The sequence below is a fragment of the Bos indicus x Bos taurus genome, chromosome 5 (genome assembly GCF_003369695.1).
Source record: "Bos indicus x Bos taurus breed Angus x Brahman F1 hybrid chromosome 5, Bos_hybrid_MaternalHap_v2.0, whole genome shotgun sequence".
NCBI classification, from domain to species: Eukaryota; Metazoa; Chordata; class Mammalia; order Artiodactyla; family Bovidae; genus Bos; species Bos indicus x Bos taurus.
In genome coordinates this window covers 71322400-71348472 of record NC_040080.1, presented here as the reverse complement: position 1 = coordinate 71348472, position 26073 = coordinate 71322400, and the positions used below count along the sequence as shown (strand labels likewise).

At 40.2% G+C, this 26073-nt stretch overlaps 1 protein-coding gene across 6 annotated transcripts in view; it reads right to left on the bottom strand.

The window, feature by feature from the left end:
* Nucleotides 1-26073, bottom strand: part of TBC1D30 (TBC1 domain family member 30) — a 102421-nt gene that overhangs the window by 23307 nt on the left and 53041 nt on the right. For all 6 annotated transcript variants that reach the window (XM_027542442.1, XM_027542446.1, XM_027542440.1 and 3 more), the window contains 7 exons: nt 25225-25286; nt 24631-24696; nt 19841-19966; nt 18044-18229; nt 12404-12572; nt 10255-10423; nt 5532-5637 (listed from right to left, as the gene is read on the bottom strand). In XM_027542442.1, the coding sequence (XP_027398243.1) occupies nt 5532-5637; nt 10255-10423; nt 12404-12572; nt 18044-18229; nt 19841-19966; nt 24631-24696; nt 25225-25286 (884 nt within the window). The remainder of the gene's footprint in view (nt 1-5531; nt 5638-10254; nt 10424-12403; nt 12573-18043; nt 18230-19840; nt 19967-24630; nt 24697-25224; nt 25287-26073) is intronic.

The window sequence follows — 26073 nt, the reverse complement described above, 5'->3', positions numbered from 1 at the left end:
GGTTCAAGAGGGAGGGATACAGGTATACCTATGGCTGATTCATGCTGATGTCTGGCAGAAACCAATACAATATTGTGCAGCAAATATCCTTCAATTAAAAATAAATTTCACTATTAAAAAATGAAATTACTAATGTTAGGAATTTCAAAATTCTCTACAAATGAAGGAAGATGTCTCACTGGAGACAATCAGTGAGATGTCTAGCTGAAAAGTCACCTTTTAATTCTGCTTATTTTATTAAAAGTTATCAGAAAACTCCTTGGCCCAGACTCATGAAGGAAGTGTGTAAGAAAAGAAAGAGGAGTACATTTTGGCCCTACTCTGTCCCATCCTGCCCCAGAGTAAACGGTCTGGGGTCTTACCAAGCTCCTTCAAGGGCCGTTCAGCTAAAGCCATTGAACCAAAAAGAACACCGGCTCCACTGGGATTCATGCTCTTTTCCTGCTCTTCCTTTCTCTATAATTTACTTTTAGTTAACCCTTTAAAGTATAAATCAGTGTTTCTGAAAGAAATGTCCTTGTAGTATTTCGCATGTATTCACTCACTTACTTAAAGGTCTCACTTGTCAGCAGACATATTTATCGCATGAAGGTACATGACATACCACCACAGTCCTCAGGATACCTGAGAAGCTCCAGGTACTCAACTGTGCAAATCAGAGATTTACAACTGATTTCAAGAAAGGACTTTTACTAATTATCTTAGAGCCAAAGTATAGTACACAAATAGTATCTTAAAAAGGAATTTAAAAATAATTTGGTTCAACCTCCCTCCCATGCAAGAGCGCCCTCTAGAGCATCTCCAACATTTGATCATAAGGGTGTTGCTTGAACACTTCCAGTTATGGTCCCACACAATTTTGCAAGCCAAGACAGTTTCATTTTTGACAGCACTAATAATCAAATGGTATCCTTCTATTGGACAAGCATTCACATCCATGTGATTTCCATTTCATCACTGATAGAAAAAGGGAACAGTCTCATGGCACATGAAAGCTCCCCTCAGGTAACCGTAAATAATTATTGACAACCACTTTTGGTGAGGTTTCTCCAAACTCGTTTAGTAATTGCATGTAACTAACTTTTCTATATATAATGCCGCTGCTGCTTAGTCACTTCAGTCATGTTTGGCTCTGTGTGACACTATGGACTACAGCGTGCCAGGCTCCTCTGTCCGTGGGATTCTCTAGGCAACAGTATTACAGTGGGTTGCCAGGCCCTCCTCCAGGGGATCTTTCTGACCCAGGGATCAAACCTGGGTCTCCTGCATTGCAGTCAGATTCTTTACTGCTGAGCCACCAGGGAAGCCCTCTATATATAATAACTATATACAAAACTATAGAGATTTTCTCGGTGATCTAGTTCCTAAGACTCTGTGCTCCCAATGCAGGGGGCCCCAGTTCTATCCCTGGTCGGAGAATGAAATTCCACATGCTGCAACTAAGAGTTCACATGCCACAACTAAAAAAAAAATTGCATGCCACAACAAAGTCCTGGAGCAGTTAGAAAAAAAAAAAACCTATAACTTTTCTCTCAAAGAATCCATGAGAGACTTTGTCAAAAGGCATAGCAAAATCCATATAAACTATTTCATCAGTATTCTCCCAACCTCTTTTTCTAACATTATCTCTTATTTAAATGGCCATTGCTAATAATATAAAAGAGTGATGAGATTTATGGTAAAACAAACAAACAAACAAACCCAGTAGATAATTTGGTGCATGGCACCTAGAACTGAAAGAAATAAGGAAAACCAAACAGGGAAAATCTTTGCATCTCTTCAGTTCAAAAATAAAGATCTTGTATGTGGTCCACATTTTTCATCTGATTGGATTTTTCATCATTTCAAGTTTGCTGACAGACTTAAGGTCTACCGTAATTGGATCATAGCCACTGAATTAATTTTCTTAAGGAGTAAATATAGAAAAGAGAGCGCTTGAAATGAAATTCAGCATTTCTTTCCTTAATACTCTACGATGTCAAGGAAAACCAACAAGTCTATTTACTGCCCAAACTACCAACATGCATTTAAATAGACATTTATATTTAGGTACTGCTGAAAAGGAATAGTATTTCTCTTTTTCATCACTGACATGTTTTACAAAAAACATGAAATCGTAAGTTCTACAAAATTAGGCTCAGTTCATCTTTACCAGATGTTTTCCTCGGCAGGAGAAATGCTGCTAAAATGAAATCTAATCAATCAAGCCACAGTCTACATTTTTCCTTCTAGGATTCTCTTAAAGCAAAGTAAAGAGGGGGCTCTCTTTTCTCCTGGTATCTAAGATAGGAAATTCCCAGAAGACAAAGTGCAATGTATCTATCATTTACAATGTTTAAACTTCAGGTGAAATAAAATGTTGCCATTCTTCTAAAAGGGATTTCGGATTTTAGAAAGACATGTTTTGAATAAGGTGGAAACCCTGTGTTGGGTGGCAAGGAGCAGCAGCAGGCCACGTGTTGAGCTTGGATCCCACCAGTTCTGGGCCTGCCACTAGACAACCCAAGAATATGGCAAGATGCTCACTCTCCATGTCTTAGTTTCTTCTCTGTTAAGTGACAGAATTAGGTTACTGGACCTTTAAGAGTCTTTCAAACCAGTGTTTCTATAAGTGTTAGTTCAAACCACTTGCATAACCACGACCCATGGGCCAAATATCTGCCTTTTAATACACTCCGGACATGTTGCTTATACGCAGTCAAGTTTGAAAAACACTGCCTCAAATTCTAATGTTTTATACTTCTGTGTATCCATGGAGCAGCCACGGGGATTCTTAGCACTACGTTAGGCATTATGGCGGAGAAGGCGATGGCACCCCACTCCAGTACTCTTGCCTGGAAAATCCCATGGACGGAGGAGCCTGGTAGGCTGCAGTCCATGGGATCACAAAGAGTCGGACATGACTGAGCGACTTGACTTTCACTTTTCACTTTCATGTATTGGAGAAGGAAATGGCAACCCACTCCAGTGTTCTTGCCTGGAGAATCTCAGGGACGGGGGAGCCTGGTGGGCTGCCGTCTATGGGATTGCACAGAGTCAGATATGACTGAAGCGACTTAGCAGCAGCAGCAGCAGCAGGAGAAGGCAGTATCTCCCTGGTGGCTCAGATGGTAAATAGTCTACCTGCAGTGCAGAAGACCTGGGTTCGATCCCTGGGTTGGGAAGATCCCCTGGAGAAGGAAATGACAACCCACTCCAGTATTCTTGCCTGGAAAATCCCACCGACGAAGGACCCTGGCAGGCTACAGTCCATGGGGTCGCAAAGTGTCAGACACAACTGAGCGACTTCACTTTCTTTCTCGTTTCTTTCTAGGAGAAGGTCAAGTGCTACATATTATGAGAAAAGAGTCCCTGTCCTCCAGGAATTCATAATATCTCTGAGGAAATAAAATCCAGCCTCAAATCAAGGTAGAATGTGATGAAGGCTCACAAGAGTGGTACAAGGAAAATGTGGTGAATCAAAGAAGGAGATGCTTTTAGTTGAGCCTATCAGAGACTGGACTGATGCTGAAGTTGAAACTCCAATACTTTGGCCACCTGATGCGAAGAACTGACTCACTTGAAAAGACCCTGATGCTGGGGAAGATTGATGGCGGGAGGAGAAGGGGATGACAGAGGATGAGATGGTTGGATGGTATCACCGACTCAATGGACATAAGTTTCAGTAAACTCCGGGAGTTAGTGATGGGCAGGGAGGCCTGGTGTGCTGCAGTCCATGGGGTCACAAAGAGTTGGACACAACTGAGCGACTGGACTGAACTTGACTGATGACAGTTTCATGAAGGAGATGGCACATGAACTGGCACTTTCACAGGGAGGCAGGCCTGAAACACGTGAAGAGACTGAACAGGGAAACACGTGAAGCGACTGAGGGAGACGGAACAGAGGGAGCAAAGGTGTGGAGCAGGCATATCCCCCAGGAGCTCCAGGAACATGGAAGACAGTGTGACTTACCTAGACTTGGATCAAGGGTACAAAAGGGAACAACAGGAACTATGGCTGAAAAGACAGGTAAATGCCAGACAGTCAAGAGCACTGGCTGATGAGCTGAGAAACCCACGCTCTGTGTTGTAGGTAATAAGTAGTCACTGAACTTTCACGAGTGAGGAAAAAGGGATGAGATCTGAGTCCTGCCCAGGGCACGTGAATCAGGCAGTTCTGCAGGATATCAAGCACAGGTCCCCAGCCCCCAGGCCACAGAGAGTACTTCCTGTCAGATCACTGGCAGCATTAGATTAGAAATAAAGTGCATAATTAATAACATGCTTGAATCTTGAATCATCCTGAAACCACTCCCCTGACCCTGGTCTGTGGAAAACTTGTCTTCTACAAAATCTGTCCCTGGTGCCAAAAAGATTGGGGACCTCTGAAAAGGATCTCATAGGTAGAATATGAGAATAATGTTTAATAAAAGACACTTCCCTCTACAAGAGAAAAGAAGCAAGGAAGCAATGGCTCGGGAGGTGTGACAGGAGCTGGAATCAGAGCACAGAGGTCAGGTGCAGATAGCGTACTTCCTGCTCTAAGTCAGACAGGAAGGAAGAAAGGAGAGACGAGAATGCAAAGAAAAGGTGAAATAAAAAATAGAAATGCTCAAGGAAATTCTACCAGGTGGTCAGTATTCTCAACAACTTGGGCAGCTTTCCGCTAAAAGTGAGGGGTTCCGAGAAGTAGGTGGAGGTGCCAGGAGATGAGAAGAGAAATAAAACCTCTTCTCAAGTCCTAAATGAGGGCCTGGGTCTTTGTTTTCTAACCCGTTGACTGGGCCCCAGCCACCAAAATGACCTCAGGCATGGAACCCAACATTAAAGTTGAAATTTTAAAAGAGAGAGAGAGAGGCACGACAGAGAAAGAAGGAACCAAGGCCCAACAACCACTTTGGACAAGAACCACTGCTGGTTAGTTTGCAGGATGAAGGAAGAACCTGGAAGAGAAAGTGTCATCAGAAGCCCAGGAGAAGAATGAGAAAAAAATCATGTTATAGAGCCTAATGGAAGACACAGAGCTAACAAATCTGCTATCTCTTCTACACTCACTGCCATTTTTAATGACTTGCCCAGTATGATGTTGAGATACAGTAACATGCCAGAAAGTAACAAAACCCTTCAAGTTGGCAATTTTGAAATTTATGATTCCTATGTAAAAACATGAGTTGCAAATGTGGACAAAACAAATAAACCAAAATGAGAAGTAGAATAATCTTCTTTTGATCCTCAGTAATTCCTTCCCAGAAATAATTATTTCTCCCCACCAGTCTCCCTTTAAGGCTAAGAATCAGATCCAGAAAAAGTGCCTGGGGATTTGTTGGTGACGGGGGCCGGTGCTCTGATGGGGTTTTTCGTTTGTTTGTTTTTGTATTGCATTTTTTGGTTTTTTAAAAAACTTTCCAGCTTTATTTGAGCCATAATTGAAATATAACATTGTTTAATGAAAGTCATAATAAATATTCATTATTCGTTTCTTCCTTCCTCTGCTTGTTCTCAAGGTATTGGGGTCCCCTGAGCCAAGCGGGGCAGGCATTGCCCACTCACCTGCATGAGTTCATGGCTTTCCAGAAGATCATTCTCTAGCATCTCCTGGGTAAGGCGCCCCATGGTGCTATAGAATTCATCTGCTGTCTCACAACATTCTATCTGCCTAGATAAAGAAAGGACAGAAAAAGGAATTGTTTAGGAGACCCCTGCTATTAGGCACACGCTGCAGGCACAATAAGACATGTTTTCCCTTGCCATCAAATCAACCAAGTTAGCAATCAATGGAAGTCAAAATCCTATGATTACACTCACAGTACAGCCTGTGGTAGGCAGAGAAAAGATTTTAAAAACTGGAAGGTCAACACAGTGGTCCTTATTCCAGGGTGAGTTCCTCTCTTTGCTATACCACTCTCCTGACTCACAGCTCCACCTGTGGCATTTTTATTGCTCCCACATGACACCTTCTACACATCTGAACACCCATCACTGATCAGAAATAATAACTAAGAAATTGGGTACCCAAGAACAATTATCCCCTGGAGGGAATCTGTTGCTCTCAATTTGCAAACAGCAGTACCATTGACAGACTGAAACCAAACCACGGTAGAAATGAAAGATGAAACACACAAGAACTTTATCTGCACATTTCATCAGTCCTCAGGATATTTTCACAGTCTTTCCAATCTTCTCAGGACACGGCTGCTAGCTGGCAATTACACCCTGTTATATTTTTTTTCTTATTTTGTATTGGGGTACAGCTGATTAACAATGCTGTGATAGTTTCAGGTGAACACTGAAGAGACCCAGCCACGTATGTATGTATGTATGTATGTATGTATGTACCCATTCCCCCTCAAACTCTCCTCCCACCCAGGCTGCCACACAACATTGAGCTGAGTTCATGTGCTGTATAGTAGGTCCTCGTTGGTTATCCATTTTAAACATAGCAGTTACACCTTGTTTCTTGCATTTGCTTCAACAGGTAAATAAAGACTGTCACCTGCCATCCTGTGAGACAGGTGAAACTTTAATTCTTCTTCTAGAGAGGGAAGAAAAAGGAATTACCCAAAGCAGAGACCTGGATATTTATCTATTATGTCATTCTTGGCATAGCAGAAAAACTATTTGCCTTACCAATCATAAGACATACTCTTTGACATATGCTAAGGTTGGGGGATCTCCATAAAGCCAGTCAAAAAAAAATATGATCCTGGGAAAACTTCAGGCTCTAGAGTTCTGTTCAAATCACATTGCCACAATCATGTAGGTAAATAAATGAAATAAACTGTTGAAGTGCCGATGCAAAAATTTAGAGCAGCATGTGGGCATAAACTGAAAAGTGGTTAAGTTTATCCTGGAGGCCAGGTGGAGAGTGAGGAAGAGAAGTAATGTTTAAGGTGAGTTTTGATAAATATTCTCCAGATTGATAAGGAGGAAAAAGCATCCCAAACACGTGCATACAGGAGACAGAAGGCCCTACCTGGGGAAATGCATGTAGGTCCACAGATCACAGTGGGGGTGGCTGTATGGCCAGGGGTAGCCAGAGAGAGCTGAGGGTGATGGTGTTGTTTAGCTGCTTGCTGCTGCTGCTAAGTCGCTTTAGTCGTGTACCAACTCTGTGCGGCCCCATAGACGGCAGTCCACTAGGCTCCTCCGTCCCTGGGATTCTCCAGGCAAGAACACTGGAGTGGATTGCCATTTCCTTCTCCAATGCATGAAAGTGAAAGGTGAAAGTGAAGTCGCTCAGTCGTGTCCGACTCTTAGCGACCCCATGGACTGCAGCCTACCAGGCTCCTTGGTCCATAGGATTTTCCAAGCAAGAGTACTGGAGGTTTAGCTGCTTAGTCGTGTCCAATTCTTTTGTGACCCCCTCGACTGCAGTACGCCAGGCTCCTCAGTCCATGGGATTTCCCAGGCAAGAATACTGTAGTGGGTTGCCATTTCCTACTTCAGGGGATCTCCTCGACCCAGGGATCGAACCCTTGTCTCCTGTTTACCACTGAGCCACTAGGGAAGCTGAAGGTAGAGAGGTGCAGAGAGCAAATCGCAAAGGCCTAATCTGCCTGCTGAGCCCTCTCAGGACAAGAGTCACGGAAAGGCCTTTAACAGAGAGTGTGGGAACAGACGTGCCATTGGCAAGGTTGCCCCCGAGGCGGCATGGCAAGTGTAGGGTGTGATGGAAGGCCATGGAGGGCTGTGCCAGGCATGAGGCAATGAGCGAGGGAGCCAAGGCAGTCAGGTCAGAGAAGAAAGGACACATGAAAGAGATGCCGCTGAGACTTTGCTGACGGTCGACAGCTTACACGTTCCACAAGTGCCCTTGTACGAGCAGAGGAGGAAGTTTCACGTTGCAGAATCAAGGTGATGGGAAGGGCCCATGGATACGCACACATGAAGCCCTGATGTCACTGCGGTACACATGACCCAGAGATCATCTGCAGGATGTTCAGGACTTTTCCAATGGATAGGTGGTGGGGAAGACGACAGGCCCGGGAGTCAGAAAGATCCAGGGCTAAATCCCAGCTCTACTCACTAGCTGTGGGACCTTGAACTAACTAGTCAGCGTTCCTGGGGCAATTTTCTCACCTGAACAGACAGGGAGAATAATCCTACCTATGTCATGGGGTTGTGGGGAGAAGTGAGTAAGATAATGTGTTTAATCTTCTTAATATAATGACTGCAGGCCCTTGATGTTGTGTGTTAGTTGCCTTTCCTTTCACTTAATGCTCAAAACATGTGAAAATTATAATGAGCAAAAACTCTGAAACATTTAAAATTCTACCAGTCTAACTCACAGATTCCTGAACTTCATAAACAGGAGCCATTTATAATCAGTAGATTCACATTATTAGAAGCACAGATAATACAGCCAAGGTGCCCACACTCAAAATCAGGTCTCTCCACTTACAAACTGGGTGACGTGGGGCAATTTCCTTAAGTTCTTTGTGCCTCAGTGATGACATCTGTAAAATGGGGATGATAATAGAACCTACCTCCTAGGATGACAGTGAGATTAAATGAGTTAATTTTACATCTACAGTGCTTAGAATCATGCCTGTCCATTGCAAGCACTCTGTGAATATTGGATATTAAGTGTAGCTATTATTATTTCAATAGTGTGACATCCCTGGGATGACCATATTAATAAATTCTGATAGATAATGGGTAGAGTACATAGGAATAAAATAAGAACCACCTCTTTTCCTCCTGCCCCATAATTAAGAACTAACAAAAAGGGGACTAGAATCAACCCAGCATACAGTCAAGTGCTGTAGTATTTTAATCCTATAAGCTAATTATCCAGCAACTATCACGATGGCTAGAGTGTGATACTGGTAATAGAGAAACTACCAATGGTCAGTTTGCGAAGTAGTAGGCTGGAAATACACGACTGCAGAAAAAGGCTGACATCAGAAGAAAGTAAACAGGTATGTAAATGTCACAACAAATCCCCCACAGGTGAATTTATTTGCCTCACTGAAAAGCTATCTGCAGTGAAACAATGGCAGAGGAGATTGCTACGTGATATTTAAAGACACTTCCACACAACAATGATTTTTTTTAAATCCCTGAATTGTTAGTTGGTGGATTTTTCTTACAAAATTAAAAAATGCTGCAAGTCTCTCAGGAAACAACTTTTCATCAATAAAAAGGCTACTTAAGAGGTTTCTGAAACAAAACACTGGAAGTGATTTATAAGTTCTCTAACGTGTTGTCTATGGGCACCCACTCAAGTCATTTAAAAATAGCTCTAGGAAAGAAACATTAAAAACTTTTCTGCATGTTCAGTTAACTGTAACAATTTCATCCTGATGTCTCTCCCATTACCCAAAGGCAGATGTTTAATGTAATAGTCATAATACATTAGAGATGGGTGAAAATACCCTAGTGTTTTCAGCCCTGATACTAGATAAGAATGTAAGTGAAATCTGTTTGGTGGTAATAGATTTCAAATGGAATTAACTCTTGATGAAAGGAAAGAAGTTCCATGTGTTCTACTATTGACTAGGCACCAGGCACCATGCTAGATACCTTTATACATAGTATCTCATTTAATTTTACCACATTCCACAAAATACCAACCCTAAATATTTACTGGAAGGATTGATGCTGAAGTTGAAGCTCCAATACTTTTGGATGTGAAGAGCCAACACACTGGAAAAGACACTGATGCTGGGAAAATTGAGGGCCAGAGAAGAAGCGGGCAGCAGAGGATAAGATGGTTGGATGGCATCACTGACTCAATGGACATGAGTTTGAGCAACCTCCAGGAGATAGTGAAGGACAGGGAAGCCTGGCATGCTGCAGTCCATGGGGTCACAAAGAGTCAGACACGACTGAGCGACTGAACAACAAAATAATTATAAAGACTCAAACATAAGCCAAATTGCAGTCTTAACCAACAAACCCACACAGCTGTCTCCAGATCTTTCAGTTCCTCTTCCACCTAAGTCCCTCTCCCTCTCCACAACCAGGTTTAGAAAAGATGCCAACAGCGTGGGCCTGCCAGGACGCCAGCACTGAGGAGGAGGAGAACTCCAGGCCTGAAACAGCCTGCCCCCTTCTCTAAAACAGCTTCCACTTGCCCCCAACATTCACTGATGAGCCGACAGAGAGTTCAGAAGGCAAAAGCAATTGCACAGCATTCACAACTTTCTCTTTTCCTCACATTTAAATATTGATGAATATTGATTTAAATATTGATGAATAAACATTGGAGAACAAAAGCGCTGGAAGACTCTCACACCACAGTACAGAACAGGAAGGGGAAATTACTTACTCTCCCAACTTTGCCCAGATAGCCAGCGACACCCGTAGGATGATTTCTGAACCTTCAAAGAAAACTGAATCCCAAATCTTTAGAACTGTATGGTTAGGGAGACACGTAGCGAAGAGAGTCAGAAACCACTGCATCGTGAAGACATTGGTCAGTGGAGGCTCATATCCACCTGAAATGAAAAAAACACTCTACATTTCTGCAGAATTGATGGTGTGCAAGATATGAAAATACCCGCTTTCAATCTCTCATGTCCACTCAAATATTAGCTTGGCCAAAAAGTTCATTTGGGTTTTCCCAAAACATCTTACAGGAAAAACCAAAAGAACTTTTTTTGGCCAACCCAATATGTTATGGCTGCTTTTTTTTAATCTCTCTAAATTCTTGTTCTTTCCTTATTTGGGTGGGGGTAGGGGGAGAACATAGGTGTGTTTAATAAAAATTGCAATACTATGAACTTCACAAATTCTTTTTGACATTTCAGAAATCTTAACCTAAAATTTAATTTGAGTGTACCTACTATGGGGCACTGAAAATCAAGGAGGATGCTCTCCCTATAAAAAACAGGATAAAAGAAAGGATTTTAACCACTCAAAAGTAAAAGCTGATTTCCAAAACCTTCTAAAACCTACTTTTATTCAAATGCTGCTGATAAAAATAAAATTGCTCATAAGCAATTACTTGTTTACTTGTTAATTTATCCATAGTCCTCAGACCACAATGTAATTAAACCAGAAATCAATAACAGAAAGAAAGCTGGAAAATCCCCAAATACTTGGAGATTAAGCAAAGTGACATTTTAAAATATTTTTAACTAAACTACATTCAGTTTTAAAGATCTGGGATCCAGCTCACTTTGAACTTTCCAAATTCACTAAAACAATAGAGTCCTCTCCCACTTCTCATTATGATTGCATAAGCATATATTTTAATGAAATATAAAAATTTAGATACTAGACTAATCCTTTCTCCAAATTACAGTCAGAAGGTACATTTACCCAAGTACAAGCAAAAGAAGATCTGTCTTCCTGTATCCACTTTCTTCCTTCTTACCTACACACAAAGGAGTATCTTTGTTCACAGGCTAGTATCTAAAGTCACCAAGGCATTTGGGCAAATGTGGAGCCCAGTGAAGTGTGTCTGACTCTGGAACAGGCCAATCTGGTCTTGCTGGAAGCTTTATGAAATCCTCACTGGTGCACAAGTATACTGCACAGCCAAATTAAATAAGGTTACTCCAACTACTTGGAAGAAAATGCTTAGAGACACCTGGGTGTCACTATAATTTCCAGTGTATTTTAATCATAGATGAGGTCCTCAAAACCCTTTCAGATTTTCCCAGATTTAAATGCATGGGTCAGGAACTGACAGCCATTTAAAGAAAACATAGCAAACATTGTATTTTTGGTATCTGGAGAAGTGCAAGAAGTGGGTATGATGACAGCTAGAAGCTCGGGTACTTGGGAAGCTGGTGATGCCAACTAGATGGCAGAGACTCAGCTACTTGCAGAGCCATCTCCATTGCCACCTTAATCAACCCAGTCCCTTCCTTCAGGGCTCAGATTCTACCTGAAGGCCAAGAGAGCCCTTCTCCAGTAAGAACTGGTCCATTTATCTCAAGTAAGTTTAAATATCCTTCACTTCACATGAGTGAATAAAAGGAGCATTAAACATCTCAGCCCAAAGGACTGCTTTTATCTCCTACAACCTCATGAAAATACATATTCTACTCTCCATAACCTCAGTGGTTGAAGCAAAACCACAGGCTCGCCCAAGCTGTACCTGTAGTTTAATTTTAAAGAACTCCTATAGTTTTGATGCCAACTTAGAGCAGATTAACCGATAACGAGGCACGGATACCATTCTTTACCTAGACTACAATATATAGTTGGTGAGCTGGTACTGGTGAGGTACTGGGTTCCTGACTGACTTCTTAACCATAACCAGTTAGAGAGTCAACATCTGGCCCTCCATCTGGGTTTTGTTTTTAGTTCTGTTTTTGTTCTCTAGAAATCTATTTCACTGCACCAAGCTCCGACCAAGTGAAATATCTGAAACCATGTTTCACTATTCAAGGTTTAGGCTCACAGATACAGTGGTATCAGAAAAGGAAACTACTTTCAAAGGTAAAATAGCATCGAATCATCACTACCTCCACTCTCCTTGTTTGCAGTTTTCTGAAGAGTATCCAGGTGCTGAGATAATTCAGGGAGATTCAGTCTCAAGAGATCTCGGAAGACAGCCATATCCACGGACAGTGCCCGGAGATTGTTGACAAAATAGCTTTCAGGAAGTACCTTGTCAATAAGGTAAATCATAATCTGAAGAAAAAAGATATAGAATAAGATTGCTTCACAAAAACTGCTTGCTATACTAACACGTCCTACATAGAACATATTCAAATTGGCAAAAGACAGTTAGCCAAAGCACACCATTCTTTACACGTGTCAGCACCAAATGTTCTGGATTTTCAAGGTTCCTCTCCACTTCAAGGTAAGGAGCAAGTGGCGTAAATGTCTAAGTCAGGGGTCCCCAACCCCAGGGCCATGGGCTGGCACCAGCCCTTGGCCAGTTAGGAATCTGGCCAACACAAGGTGAGCAGTGGGAGAGCGAGTGAAGCTTCATCTGCCACTCCCCATTGTTCATGTTATGGCCTGAACCATCTCCTCTGCCCAAGCCTCATCCATGGAAAAACTGTCTTTCATGAAACCAGTCCCCGCTGCCAAAAAGGCTGGGGACCACTGGTTTAACTCACTCTGACCTCGAATCTGCTGCTGTCTAAAATTTTTAGCTGGGCCACTAGACCTGAGTTCATCCTGGAAGTAGCTGTGATGATATAATCCTCAGCCTCCCTGACAAGCCATGGAGCTCAAGCTTTCTCAGCATCCAGCAGAAATCTCAAGGTCAACTCCTTGATATCAATGCAATTTTACAACCTTAATCTGAAAACTCACAGCTGGCCCATCATGGAATATCCCGACAGCAGTCGATCGCAAGATTCACTGACCATCAACCTGAGTTTTTCAACAACCAATGTCAGCTTTTTGTCCACTTTCTCTCCTGGGACAATGCAACAAATGGTACATTTTTGTTTTGAGCATATGGAGCTTTTAAAACCAGATGAGACTGCCTCATATTCTTCAAATTACTGTTTTCATCCTAACTTTTCTATTCGTGGTTATCTTTTCTAAGATGTCAAGAACCACTGGAAAGACCCAGAAAAATACACCCGAGTTCTATATGTCAATCTCTGGTCCTTTGCCTGTCAGCTTGAATGCCCTGTTAATGCCCTCATCCCTAGATGACTTACACATTTCCCAGAATACAGGAAAAGCAAAATTAAGAGCAAAATCATAGCTGGCCCTATACAGTGGTGGAGAAGTAGCTGTCTCATATTTTTTCACAAAATACTATTTAAAAAAAATTATCTCCCAGATCTGCCAAGGGCCCATTTTTCTCTCATCCATGACTTGTAACTTCTACTTTCAGGGTCATAGTTTTGACTAAGTCAACAAGGGTGGGAATATCCTCTCAAAAAGGCCTCCCTGAAGCCTATATTACAGGAGTGACCCGTCCAGGGAATCACTTTAGCTTTCTTACACACAGACAGAATTTACCAGGTATATGTATCATCACCCTAGAAATAAGAGCTTAGCAATAAAAGCAATATATTCAGCTTGTGTGGAGGGAGGAAGTCCTTGAGGAGCCAGGCCAGTTCAGGGGGAGGACAGATTTTTAGCAGAGCAGAGGCCTCTGTCAGGGACCTCACACTCTACAGGTAAGAAGAAGAGGAACTGATGGGATCACAAAGACAAAATTGAAAGGTAACAGTCTATTATTGCACTTTTCATCTAGAGTAAGTTACATAATACCAAGAAAGATTTTTATGAATTATATAAATGAATTTATAAGGTTTTATGAAAAGATTGCAATCCCTCAAAATTATATGAAAACTAGAAAAAAAAATTCCAATTATCACAGTAATTCATCTGACCCAATGAAATTCTCTGTCCAGAGGCATCTCAAAGTCGAACATAAGACATAAGAGCCAGTTATGTTGCTCCAACCACTCCTGTATTTCAAAGAACAAACATTAGATTTTTTAAAAAATAGGATAAATAATGGCAGTGGAACAAAGATAGTCTCGTCAACAAGTGGTGCTGGAACAACCCTACACTCTCCACAAAATGTAACTCAAAAGGGATCATGGACCTAAATGTAAAACACAATACTATAAAACTCATAGGAGATAAATATAGCCTAGATGACCTTGGATATGGGAATGACTTTCTATATAAAATACCAAAGGCACAATCCATGAAAGAAATACTTGGTAGGCTAGAGTTTATTAAAATTTAAAACTTCTGTTCTGTGAAAGACACTGTCAAGAAGATTGGAAGACAAGCCAGAGATTGGGAGAAAATATTTGAAAAGACACATCTGACAAAGGACTGTCACCCAAAATATACAAAGAACTCTTAACACTCAACAATTATAAGAAAACAAGCAATCCAATTAAAAAATGGACCAAAGACCTTGACAGATACCTTACCAAAGAAGATATGCAGATGGCAAATAAGCTAGGAAAGATGCTTCATATCACAGTCATCAGAGAAATTCAAATTAAAGCAATGAGATACCACTATACACTTATTACAAAAGTGTGCGTGCAAGCTCAGTTGCTTGGTCATGTCCAGCTCTTTGTAACCCCATGGACTGGGAGCCTGCCAGGCTCCTCTGTCCATGGAATTTTCCAGGCAAGAATACTGGAGTAGGTAGCCATTTCCTACTCCAGGGGATCTTCCTGACCCAGGGATCCAACCAGTATCTCTTATGTCTCCTGCATTGGCAGGGGGTATATGGAAAATCTCTGTTTCTTCCTCTAAATTTTGACTTCAACCTGAAACTGCTCCTTAAAATGAAGTATTAAAAACATAATGGGGAAGCTTCAAATTTTTAACAAACAGTTAAATCTTTGTTTTTAACTATTTTCAAAACTCTGTTTTTTACTATTTTAAAAACCTAAGTTACTAAGAAAAAACAATAAATGCAAAAAATCAGGGAAAATGGTTTACCTACTCTGATAAACTATTTATTTCCCTATTAACTAAAACTTACCGAGGCCAAAATAGCCCCTGGAAAAACACTGACATCCAATATTTCCCTTAGCATAAGAACTGTCTTCAGGAACCCAACCTTCCTCTGCATACTGAATGTCTAACCACAAGATTCCCAAATGATCATGATGTCATTTCATTCCACAGAGTTCATTTTCTTAGAAGCAGAAATATAAATATTCAGTTCCTCAGCTTTGTCTAATTCATCTTTTTATGTGAATTTTTAGCTTCTCAAGCGTCACTGAGATTCATGATTTGATTGGCATGTACATCCCATATCCCAAACCTCTCCACCCTACTCTCTAATCGGAATTGTTCATTTCAGCTTTTCAACTAAACAGCTCTCATTCCATAGTCGTGCAAATTACACCTGGGGAAAAAACGGAGTAAAGCATACAGAATGAGTAAACAAAATTGCTTTTAATAAAAAATGTTCTAAACTCATGTATTTGATTTGCCACTGCCTCCCCCTCTTCCACCCCTAACTATGTGACACACAAGTAGCTTCAAAGCTGCTTCCTTAAATACATGAATGGAAAGTCTGAGAGGCTGAATACAGATTGAGATCATGTCAGGATGGATTTATAATTAATTTCAACACAATGTGTATACAACCAAGAGAAAAATGTGTTCATTTTTCCATATGACATTAAGTGAGTTACTGAGACTCTCACTAAGGTATGCACTATAATTAAACAGAATTGGGAGGAGTGGGACCTTGAATACAAAAACTAAGTATTTATCTCATCCATCACACAACACCGCAATCAACAACAGTTTCAGGGTCCAAATACGAATTAGCAACCATATATTACCCCAAGCAAATAAGGCAGTGGCCATCCTCGACACCTGAAATCCCTCATTTCTCATAAAGACTTTTTGTGGTGACTCACTGAGTCATATTCAGACCTACAAATTTAACTTACTAGTATCCCATCTCAAAATGTTTCCAGAAATTTTTTTTAACTAAAAAAAGGCCCTAGACATCAAAGATTAAAAGATAAGACATATCATTCACTTTCATAGCCTTTCTCCACACAAGCACCTTTCAGCAGACATTCACTTGCAGCCTATTTCCTTCATACCTCACCCCAGATATGAAAGCAACCTGTTAAGAAGATCCAACCAGGGACTTCCCTGGCTGTCCAGTGGTTAAGACTTCACCTTCCAATGCAAGAGGTACAGGCTCAATGCCTAGTTGGGGAGCTAAGATCCCATATGCCTTAGGGCCAAAAAAACACAAAACATAAAACAGAAGCAATACTGTAACAAATTCAGTAAAAACTTTAAAAATGGTCAACATCAAAAAAAAAAAAAAGAAGAAGAAGAACCAACCAGAATTAAGTATAACAAATAAGGCAATTTAAAGCATGACCCCCCAGAATCTATACCTGCTGATAGTCACACTCTTGTATAAGCCCTTACCCTTAAATAGGAGCTGGACCTAGTGACTGACTTTTAATAAATAAAACATGGCAGAAGTTTCTGTGTGACACAGGGAGCGCAACCTGGTGCTCTGTGACAACCTAGAGGGGTGGGATGGGGTGGGAGGTGGGAAGGAGATGCAAGAAGAAGGGGACATGTGTATGCTTATGCTGATTAATGTATGGCAGAAACCAACACAACACTGTAAAGCAATTATTCTCCAATTAAAAATAAATTAAAACATAAAACAGGGCAAAAGTGATGGAATGTCACTTCTAATACTAGGCTGCAGATCAGTAACATAGTCTCCTCTGACTTGCTCGTTCTCTTTCACTCTCTTGCTCGCTCTAAGGAATGCCAGCCACCATGCTGCACAACGGAAAGGCCCACAAAGCAGAGGACAACATCCAGCAAAAGACTGAGGCCCTCAGTCCAGCCATCTGTGGGGAATGAAATCTTACCAAGGATCACATGAATGAACTTGGAGGCCAGTGCTCTTCCCACTCAATTGAGCCTTCGGATGAAACTAAAGCCCTAGCTGAGAGTTTGAATACCACGATAATGTGACCCCGAGCCAGCTAAGCTGTGCCCAGATTCCTGACTCAAAGAAATATCATACACATTTGCTGTTTGAAGCAACTGATTTGCTATGCAGCACTGGGTAATCAATATAAGTAGTACTGAACTTGGTTTAAAAATATGATGCCTCAGGGATTTCTCTGGTGATCCAGTGTAAGACTCCAAGCTCCCAACCCAGGGAACATAGATTCAATACCTGGTTGGGGAAGTAAGATCCCACATGCTGCACACCAGAGAGAGAGAGAGAAAGAAAGATCTGTTCCCCCACCCTCATCCTCAAAAAGCCATATATATATATGTGTGTCCTGGAGACGGAAATGGCAACCTACTCCAGTATTCTTGCCTGGAGAATCCCATGGACAGAGGGGCCTGGTGGGCTACAGCCTTTGGGGTTGCAGAGAGTCAAACACATCTAAACAACTAACACACACACACACTCATATATATGTCCTTATATTTCTCATAAGGGAGCTAAAAACATAATCATTCTCCTCAAATTTGGCAGCTACAGAAGTTTGTCCTGTGAGCTTTAACCTGGGGAAATCATGGATAATTAGAAAGATACAGTATATACTTTGGAAGGAGGTGGGGCATCAGGGAAGAGAAACCACAGTTCTAGTATTTCACTCTCTGAAGAATTTCAGTTGCCTTCTTCAGAGTCTGACACTCACTTTCAGAGCATCGCCTTCGTTGCCTTCCACCACCTCCAGAATCAGTGCAGCCAGGATGTTAAAGCCTTGGCAGTACCCGACATTCTTGTTCCATCGGGCATAAGCCAGAAGGACGCGCTTTAACACGACCCTGTCCTGCTCGGCCTCCTGGCCACAGTACGAACTGCAGCCCGTACGGTGAAGATCCTAAAATGAGAGGGGAAACAACACTTTTTAAAATAACTCCTTATGCTCTCTCTAAAAGAAAAAAAAAACTTTTGTTTTTTTCTTTGTCTCAGCATTAAGTCAGACTATCAAAATGGATTTTAGTTTTTAAAATATATAAGCAACTTATATACATAGACCACAGCTTGTGTCTTTTAGTTTTCTAATATGCTGAGGCATTGCAAGGGGAATTTCAGTCAGGCAAATTTTCTACCAAAAGTACTTCCAGAGTTAACACAAAAGGGCCCTCAGAATTAACAAATATAACATTAGGCTTTCAAATAAATTGACAGTTTATTTTAATGATACATCTCAAATAAAACAAGTCATTTCAACACATGTATGATAGATGCTAACATTATTTCTTTCTATCAAAAAAAGATATATATATATATATATATATATATATATAAATATTTAGTTATCAAAACTCCAAATAGTATTCAGGAGCAAAATGCAACCAGTACCAAAAAGACACAGAAAAATCATTCTGTCCAAGTTGTTTGATAAATATGTATAAAAGGACAGAAACATTTGCTGTGCTTTAATATATAATGAAGGCAATACCTATAATTATCAAGCAGAGACTATGATTTTCAGGACATATTCATTTTAGTGACATTCATTTCAACGAGAAAAAAAAGATTCTAAGAACATGATTCTTATAAAACATGCATTGCCTTAACTCACCACTTGAAAGAAAGTATTTCAAATATGGAATACTTCATCTCTAGGGAACACATACTGAAATTCCAAACAAACAGCTCAAATGTGCATAATACAGAGGCTTTTCAAGCATATTACAGTATAAAATTTCATTTTTTTTGGAAACTTGTCTGAAATACACCAAGTAAGATGAAAATATAGCTCTTTTTAGTTAGTACTTGCTCCTGAAAAAAAATATTTTCAAATCTGCCAAAACATTTGCCAACTTCTGGTGACCAAACTTTACATGAAACAACTTTCCTTTTAAAACCTCAGCTAGGCATCACACGTAATGTACTCATATAAAATAAAAAGCATGCCCTAGAGGCTTATGTAAGAGGAGAATAATGGGATTAAATCAAATCAGCATCCTTGGCTTTTGGTGCCAGGCTCTAATCAGCAGTAATAATCCAGGTAGGTGAACCTCGGCTGCCTCCACAGCTGGCCTGAACATTCAACCATCTGGTGTAAAGTAAACCCATCAATCTAACTATCTTCATAAAATGACAGTTAAGAAATTATCAAAATCCTAATAACTGCCCAATTATTCTAATATGAAATAGGCTTAACTAAATTTCTCAGTGACTTTGATGTAAAAATCCAGTTAAAAGCACTGACGCATGCTAAACAAAAAAGGAGCTTCAATTTCCTATCATGCAAGCAAAATAAGTTGAATATGAATGGATACACTTTCTTCTTACTAGCAACATGCAGATGCACAAAGACAAGGCATCAACAAATTCCCCATTTTAAAAAGTTGTTAAACCAATGAAATTAGGAAGCAGGAAATATACACATTCAAACCACGGCTTGATCGTCTGTCCAGGACGCATCTAGTTCTTAAAAATCTTCCAAGTTAAGACAATAAATCAAACTCAGAGGTATTACCTTAACTATCTGAATTCCCATCGAGTCATCATCAGGATTACTCCTCTCATTGAAAGTGAAACGCATGGTTTTGTCCCAGTCAATGGCTATACTGTGCAAATAATGATCTGCCAGGGTCAACCAAACCTAAAATAGTAATAAAGAAGAAGGCTAAAGTAAAATACATAATTTCATCTTTCTTTATTAGGCAATACTGATTGCATCCAGCAAGAAAATGAAAACTGTTACCAGAAGAGATATAGCCTATATGTAGAAAGTTAACTAAGAACCTCATTGAAAAGTCTGCTGTACTAAACTGTACCAATTAGGGACTTTTATTTATTCTTTCAATTAATATTTATTGAGTTCCTACTATGTACCAAGTAACAATCCAGCCATTAAGGATATTGTTAAGAAAACAAAAACATATCAAATTTTATTTCAGTTCAGTAGAATAGCTAGATTATCTTTGCTGTTGTTGTGTAGTTTCTCAGTAACGCTTGACTCTCTTGAAACCCCGTAATCTGTAGCCCGCAAGCCTCCTCTGTCCGTAGGATTTTCCAGGCAAGATTACTGGAGTGGGTTCAGTCCAGTTCAGTCACTCAGTCTTGTCCAACTCTTTGCGACCCCATGGACTGCAGCATGTCAGGCCTCCCTGTCCATCACCACCTGGTGATGGACTCACTCAAACTCATGTCCATTGAGTCGGTGATGCCATCCAACCATCTCATCCCCTGCCATACCCCTCTCCTCCCACCTTCAATCTTTCCCAGCATCAGGGTCTTTTCAAATGAGTCAGTTCTTCACATCAGGTGACCAAAGTATTGGAGCTTCAGCATCAGTCCTTCCAGTGAATATTCAGGACTGATTTCCTTCAGAATGAACCGACTGGATCTCCTTGCAGTCCAAGGGACTCTCAAGAATGTGCTCCAACACCATAGGTCAAAAGCATCAATTCTTCGGCACTCAGCTTTCTTTATAGCCCAACTCTCACATCCATACATGATTACTGGAAAAACCATAGCTTTGACTAGACAGACCTTTGTTGACAAAGTAATGTCTCTGCTTTTTAATATGCTGTCTAGGTTGGTCATAACTTTTCTCCCAAGGAGCAAGCATCTTTTAATTTCATGGCTGCAATCACCATCTGCAGTGATTTTGGAGCCCAGAAAAGTCTGTCACTGTTTCCACTGTTTCCCCATCTATTTGCCTTGAAGTGATGGAACCAGATGCCATGATCTTAGTTTTCTGAATGTTGAATTTTAAGCCAACTTTTTCACTCTCCTCTTTCACTTTCATCAAGAGGCTCTTTAGTTCTTCTTTGCTTTCTGCCATAAGGGTGGTGTCATCTGCATATCTGAGGTTATTGATATTTCTCCTGGCAATCTTGATTGCAGCTTGTGCTTCATCCAGCCCAGTGTTTCTCATGATGTACTCTGCATATAAGTTAAATAAGCAGGGTGACAATATACAACCTTGACACACTCCTTTCCCCATTGGAACCAGTCCGTTGTTCCATGTCCAGTTTGAACTGTTGCTTCCTGACCTGCATACAGATTTCTGAAAAGGCAGGTCAGGTGGTCTGGTATTCCCATATTTTTCAGAATTTTCTACAGTTGATTGTGATCCACACAGTCAAAGGCTTTGGCATAGTCAATAAAGCAAAAGTAGATGTTTTTCTGGAATTCTCTTGCTTTTTCGATGATCCAATGGATGTTGGCAATTTGATCTCTGGTTCCTCTGCCTTTTCTAAAACCAGCTTGAACATCTGGAAGTTCACGGTTCACGTACTGTTGAAGCCTGGATTGGAGAACTTTGAGCATTATTTTACTAGCATGTGAGATGAGAGCAATTGTGCAGTAGTTTGAGCATTCTTTGGCATTGCCTTTCTTTGAGATTGGAGTGAAAACTGACCTTTTCCAGTCCTGTGGCCTCTGCTGAGTTTTCCAGATTTGCTGGGATAGTAAATGTAGCACGTTCAAGCATCATATTTTAGGATTTGAAATAGCTCAACTGGAATTCCATCACCTCCACTAGCTTTGTTTGTAGTGATGCTTCCTAAGGCCCACTTGACTTCGTATTCCAGGATGTCTGGCTCTAGGTGAGTGATCACACCATCATGATTATCTGGACTGTGAAGATCTTTTCTGTACAGTTCTTCTGTGTATTCTTGCCACCTCTTCTTAATATCTTCTGCTTCTGTTAGATCTATACCATTTCTGTCCTTTATTGTACCCATCTTTGCATGAAAATTTCCCTTGGTATCTCTAATTTTATTAAAGAGATCGCTAGTCTTTCCCATTCTATTATTTATTGAAGTGGGTAGCCATTCCCTATTCCAGAGTATCTTATGAGCTTGTTATACTGGGCTCCAGATTACTCTCTATGCTTGGGCAAGAACTCCTTGGCCATCCATGGAGAGAGAGGCGGGTGGAGTGTGTTTTTGTTTGTGTGTGTGTGCACACATATGTGTGTGTGCACACTCAGTCGTGTCTGACCCTTTGCAGCTCCATGGAGAATGGGCCTGTTTTCGCCTCTGCATTTCCACCATCCCTCTCTAACACACACAAGAAAACTGATAGATGGGTTCCCATAAAGAATAATTATTTTAAAGGAATCACTGGATACCGTTACTCCTTTCATTACCTTATCCAGAAAAGTTGCTTCATAATGCCATTTTTCATATACACTTTGAGGAACCTTCAATGTTCAAATTCTAAGAGTATTAAGATTAGCTTATAATATGAACAAGCTTATTTACAAAACAGCTTCACAGACTTTGAAAACAAACTTATGGTTACCAAGGGGGAAATGTGAGGGATTAACATATACACAGTACTGTATATAAAACAGATAATCAACAAGGACCAACTGTACAGCACAGGGAACTCTACTCAATATTCTGTGGTGACCTATATGGAAAGAGAATCTGAAATGGAATGGATATATGTATGTGTACAACTGAATCACTTTGCTGTACACATGAAGCTAATACAGCATTATAAATCAATTATACTCCAATATATAAAAAAATCAAGTTTTAAAAAAGAAATGGGAATTGTGGTTGCCAAATGGGGGAGGGGCAAGGATGGATAAGAAGTCTGGGATTAGCAGATGCAAACTACTATAAATAGAATGGATAAACAACAAGGTCCTACTGTGTAGCCCAGGGAACTATACTCGTTATTCTGGACTCGTTATTCTGATAAACCATAGTGGAAAAGAATATGAAAAAGAAATATATAACTGAATCACTCTGCTGTACAGTGGAAATTAATACAACATTGTAAATCAACTATACTTCAATAAAGATTTTTTAAAAGGGGGAGAAACTAGGTTTACAAATAAATAGTTGACATTTTGACTATCAACAGGTCAACAACTATCAACTGTCCAGTTTTGACTTTTGAACATGACTTAGCAGGACTAAGACTGATTAATATCTCTAGCCAGACCTCTCTCTTAAGCATCACAATCGTATGTGCAAATATACACTTGATATCTTCAATTTAGATATCCAACAGGCATCATAACCTTAACATATCCAAAACCAATCATCTAACCAACCGTCACCCCCAACTACATAGATACACACACACACACACACACACACACACACACACACACATGCTCGTCCCCTCTGGTAAAATAGTAACACTTCCCTTTCAGAAGCTCAAGTCAATCCTGAAGTTTTTGATGACACTGCTCTTACAGTTTATATTCAATCTAATAGGAATTCAAGTCAACTCAGCCTTCAAAATACATCTAGAATCTTATCCCTTCTCTCCATCTCCACTACCAAAACCCTGATCAACTCCTGCCTGAATTATTGCAAGTTTCCTACTGCTCTCTTGTTCTTACACCCCCTCCACCCAAGTCAGTAGAGAATCTGCCTGCAATGCTGAAGACCTGGGTTCGATTCCTGGGTTGGGAAGATCCCCTGGAGAAGGAAATAGCAACCCATTCCAGTATTCTTGCTTGGAGAATCCCATAGATAGAGGAGCCTGGCAGTCTACAGTCCATGGGGTTGCAAAAGTCGGACACGACTTAGTGCACTGTCTCACTGCTCTCTCTCTGCTGTTGCCCTTGTCCCTCACTTTCTCAAGTTAGCGGTCAGAATGGTGCATTTAAAATATAAGTCATACCATGGTATTCCCCTTCTTAAAACTTTCCAATGCTTCTCATCTCACACTGGGCAAAAGTCTTCCTATGGCCTGTAAGGTCCTACAGGATCTGCCATTCCCCCAAGGTCATCACATTACCTCTACGACCCACCCCCCACTGCTTTCCCCTTTGTCCTCTGTGCTTCAGCCACCCTGGCCTCTTACTTCTGCTTGGATACTCCTGAGATGCTCTCACCTGCGGGTGTTTTCTGTTTGGAGTACTCCTCCACCAGGTAGCTACGTGGCCACCTGCTCACTGCTTTAAGGGCCCTATTCAAATGTAACCTTGCCATTTAAAATGCTACCTCCTTATCTCCATTCTCCTACACTCTCCTTACTTCTTTCTTTGCTTTATTTTTACACATGGCACTTGGCATCATCTGAAATACTTTATATTATATTCATAATAAACTCTACAAGGATAAAAATTTTGGTCTGTTGGGTTTTTTTTCCCACTTCTGTATCCCCAGTACCTACAGAAAGTACCTGGCACAGAATAATCAATAAATACTTACTGAATTAATGAATAATGAAGAGGGACAGATTTCAAATTACTAAATCTAGAATATTCTTTTTGACATTCCAGACACTTTAAAGAGAGACAGAGTGATGGTCCTTTTGCATTTTAGCCATACAAATCCTCCTCACCTTTCTCCTCCATTCCTTTGGTATTCCTGTTGATAGTCTGGCAACTGCCTTTAGAGCATCGTACCACTAGAAATAAAGAAGAAACACTGTCAAAGTGATAATATTGACCTGGTTAAGCACTTTTCAACCTTTTTTCCATCTTGACATTTGTAGAATATAATATTTATACGGAACACTGGGGTAAACATTCCGAGCTTCCTTCAGCCAGGTTTGTCTGGTCTAAGGGCCGTGACTGCCCCAAGCTCCTCCACTTAGGCCCCCTTAACACACCTGTTATCCACTTGCAACACATGCACACAAGGGAAAGCTTGGTTGAGAAATCAAAACATGTGTTATAGATTCAGAATAACAGCAGTTGGTTTTTCAATTTTTTTCCTACACTTAAACCATTAAAAGAAAGTACAAAATTTTTCACTGCAAGTATAAATCCAGGCCACTTAGAGTTTCACAAGTTATTTCATCCATAATTTTAAAAACTGACTCATCTTATGCATATCCAAGCACATGCTAATCTTCCCACTTTGAGAATGTATCTCAGTGTACCTTGTAGTTACCCCCAAATAAAGGTATTCTTGAAACTAAAAATAAAATTACCTGCTGAAAACCATTTTGACCTAAAGATGGCTCAAGAGTGAACTTCAACTTTGTGTCAACTCCTAAAATAAAAAGACATAAATAACAATTATTTAGGGAGAAAATACACTATATCAAAAATAAAAGTAAAAATTAACCTCATACTACTGGGTCATCATAAAATTTTTAAAACACTTGTTTTTTACTAGATTACAATCTTGTTAATTGTCAATTTTGTTAAAAGAAAAAGAAAATTAATTATTAAAATAGAAACACATCCTATGATAATAGAATGGAACTTATCCATAGAATGGTGGTTCCACAGCTGTCTGGTGCTGTGCAAAAACAAAAAGTGACACATGGGCTTGCAGTCATACAGACTTGCATTCAGCTTTGGTTCCTACAGTCAAACAAATTATTCAACCTGAGTTTCAATTCTCCATCCTTAAAATGAGGATAAAGCCTATCTCAGTTAGTTATTGCAATGATTAACTGTAAATCACTTAGTACAGTATAATTAATATTTATGAAACATGGGAAGAGAATTCTTTATTTACAGAATTTGTTTTTTTAAGACAGTTGCACTGGCTAATTCTATTAAGGAAAATTCAGTGAAATATCAAAAGGTATAAAAAAATAATGTCACTGCCTTCCCACTTGTGGAATAATCCATATTTTAAAATTCTGTCATGATAGACTTATTCATTAAAGATATGTTTGTATATTTAGATTACAAGCTAAGAATATAACTGAACCCCAATTCCAAGTTATCTACAACCTTAGATAAACTTCTTTGACTCAAATCTCAAATCTACAGAATAGAAGAAAGTAAAGAGGAAAATGTGTAAAGACTATATGCTATATTCATAT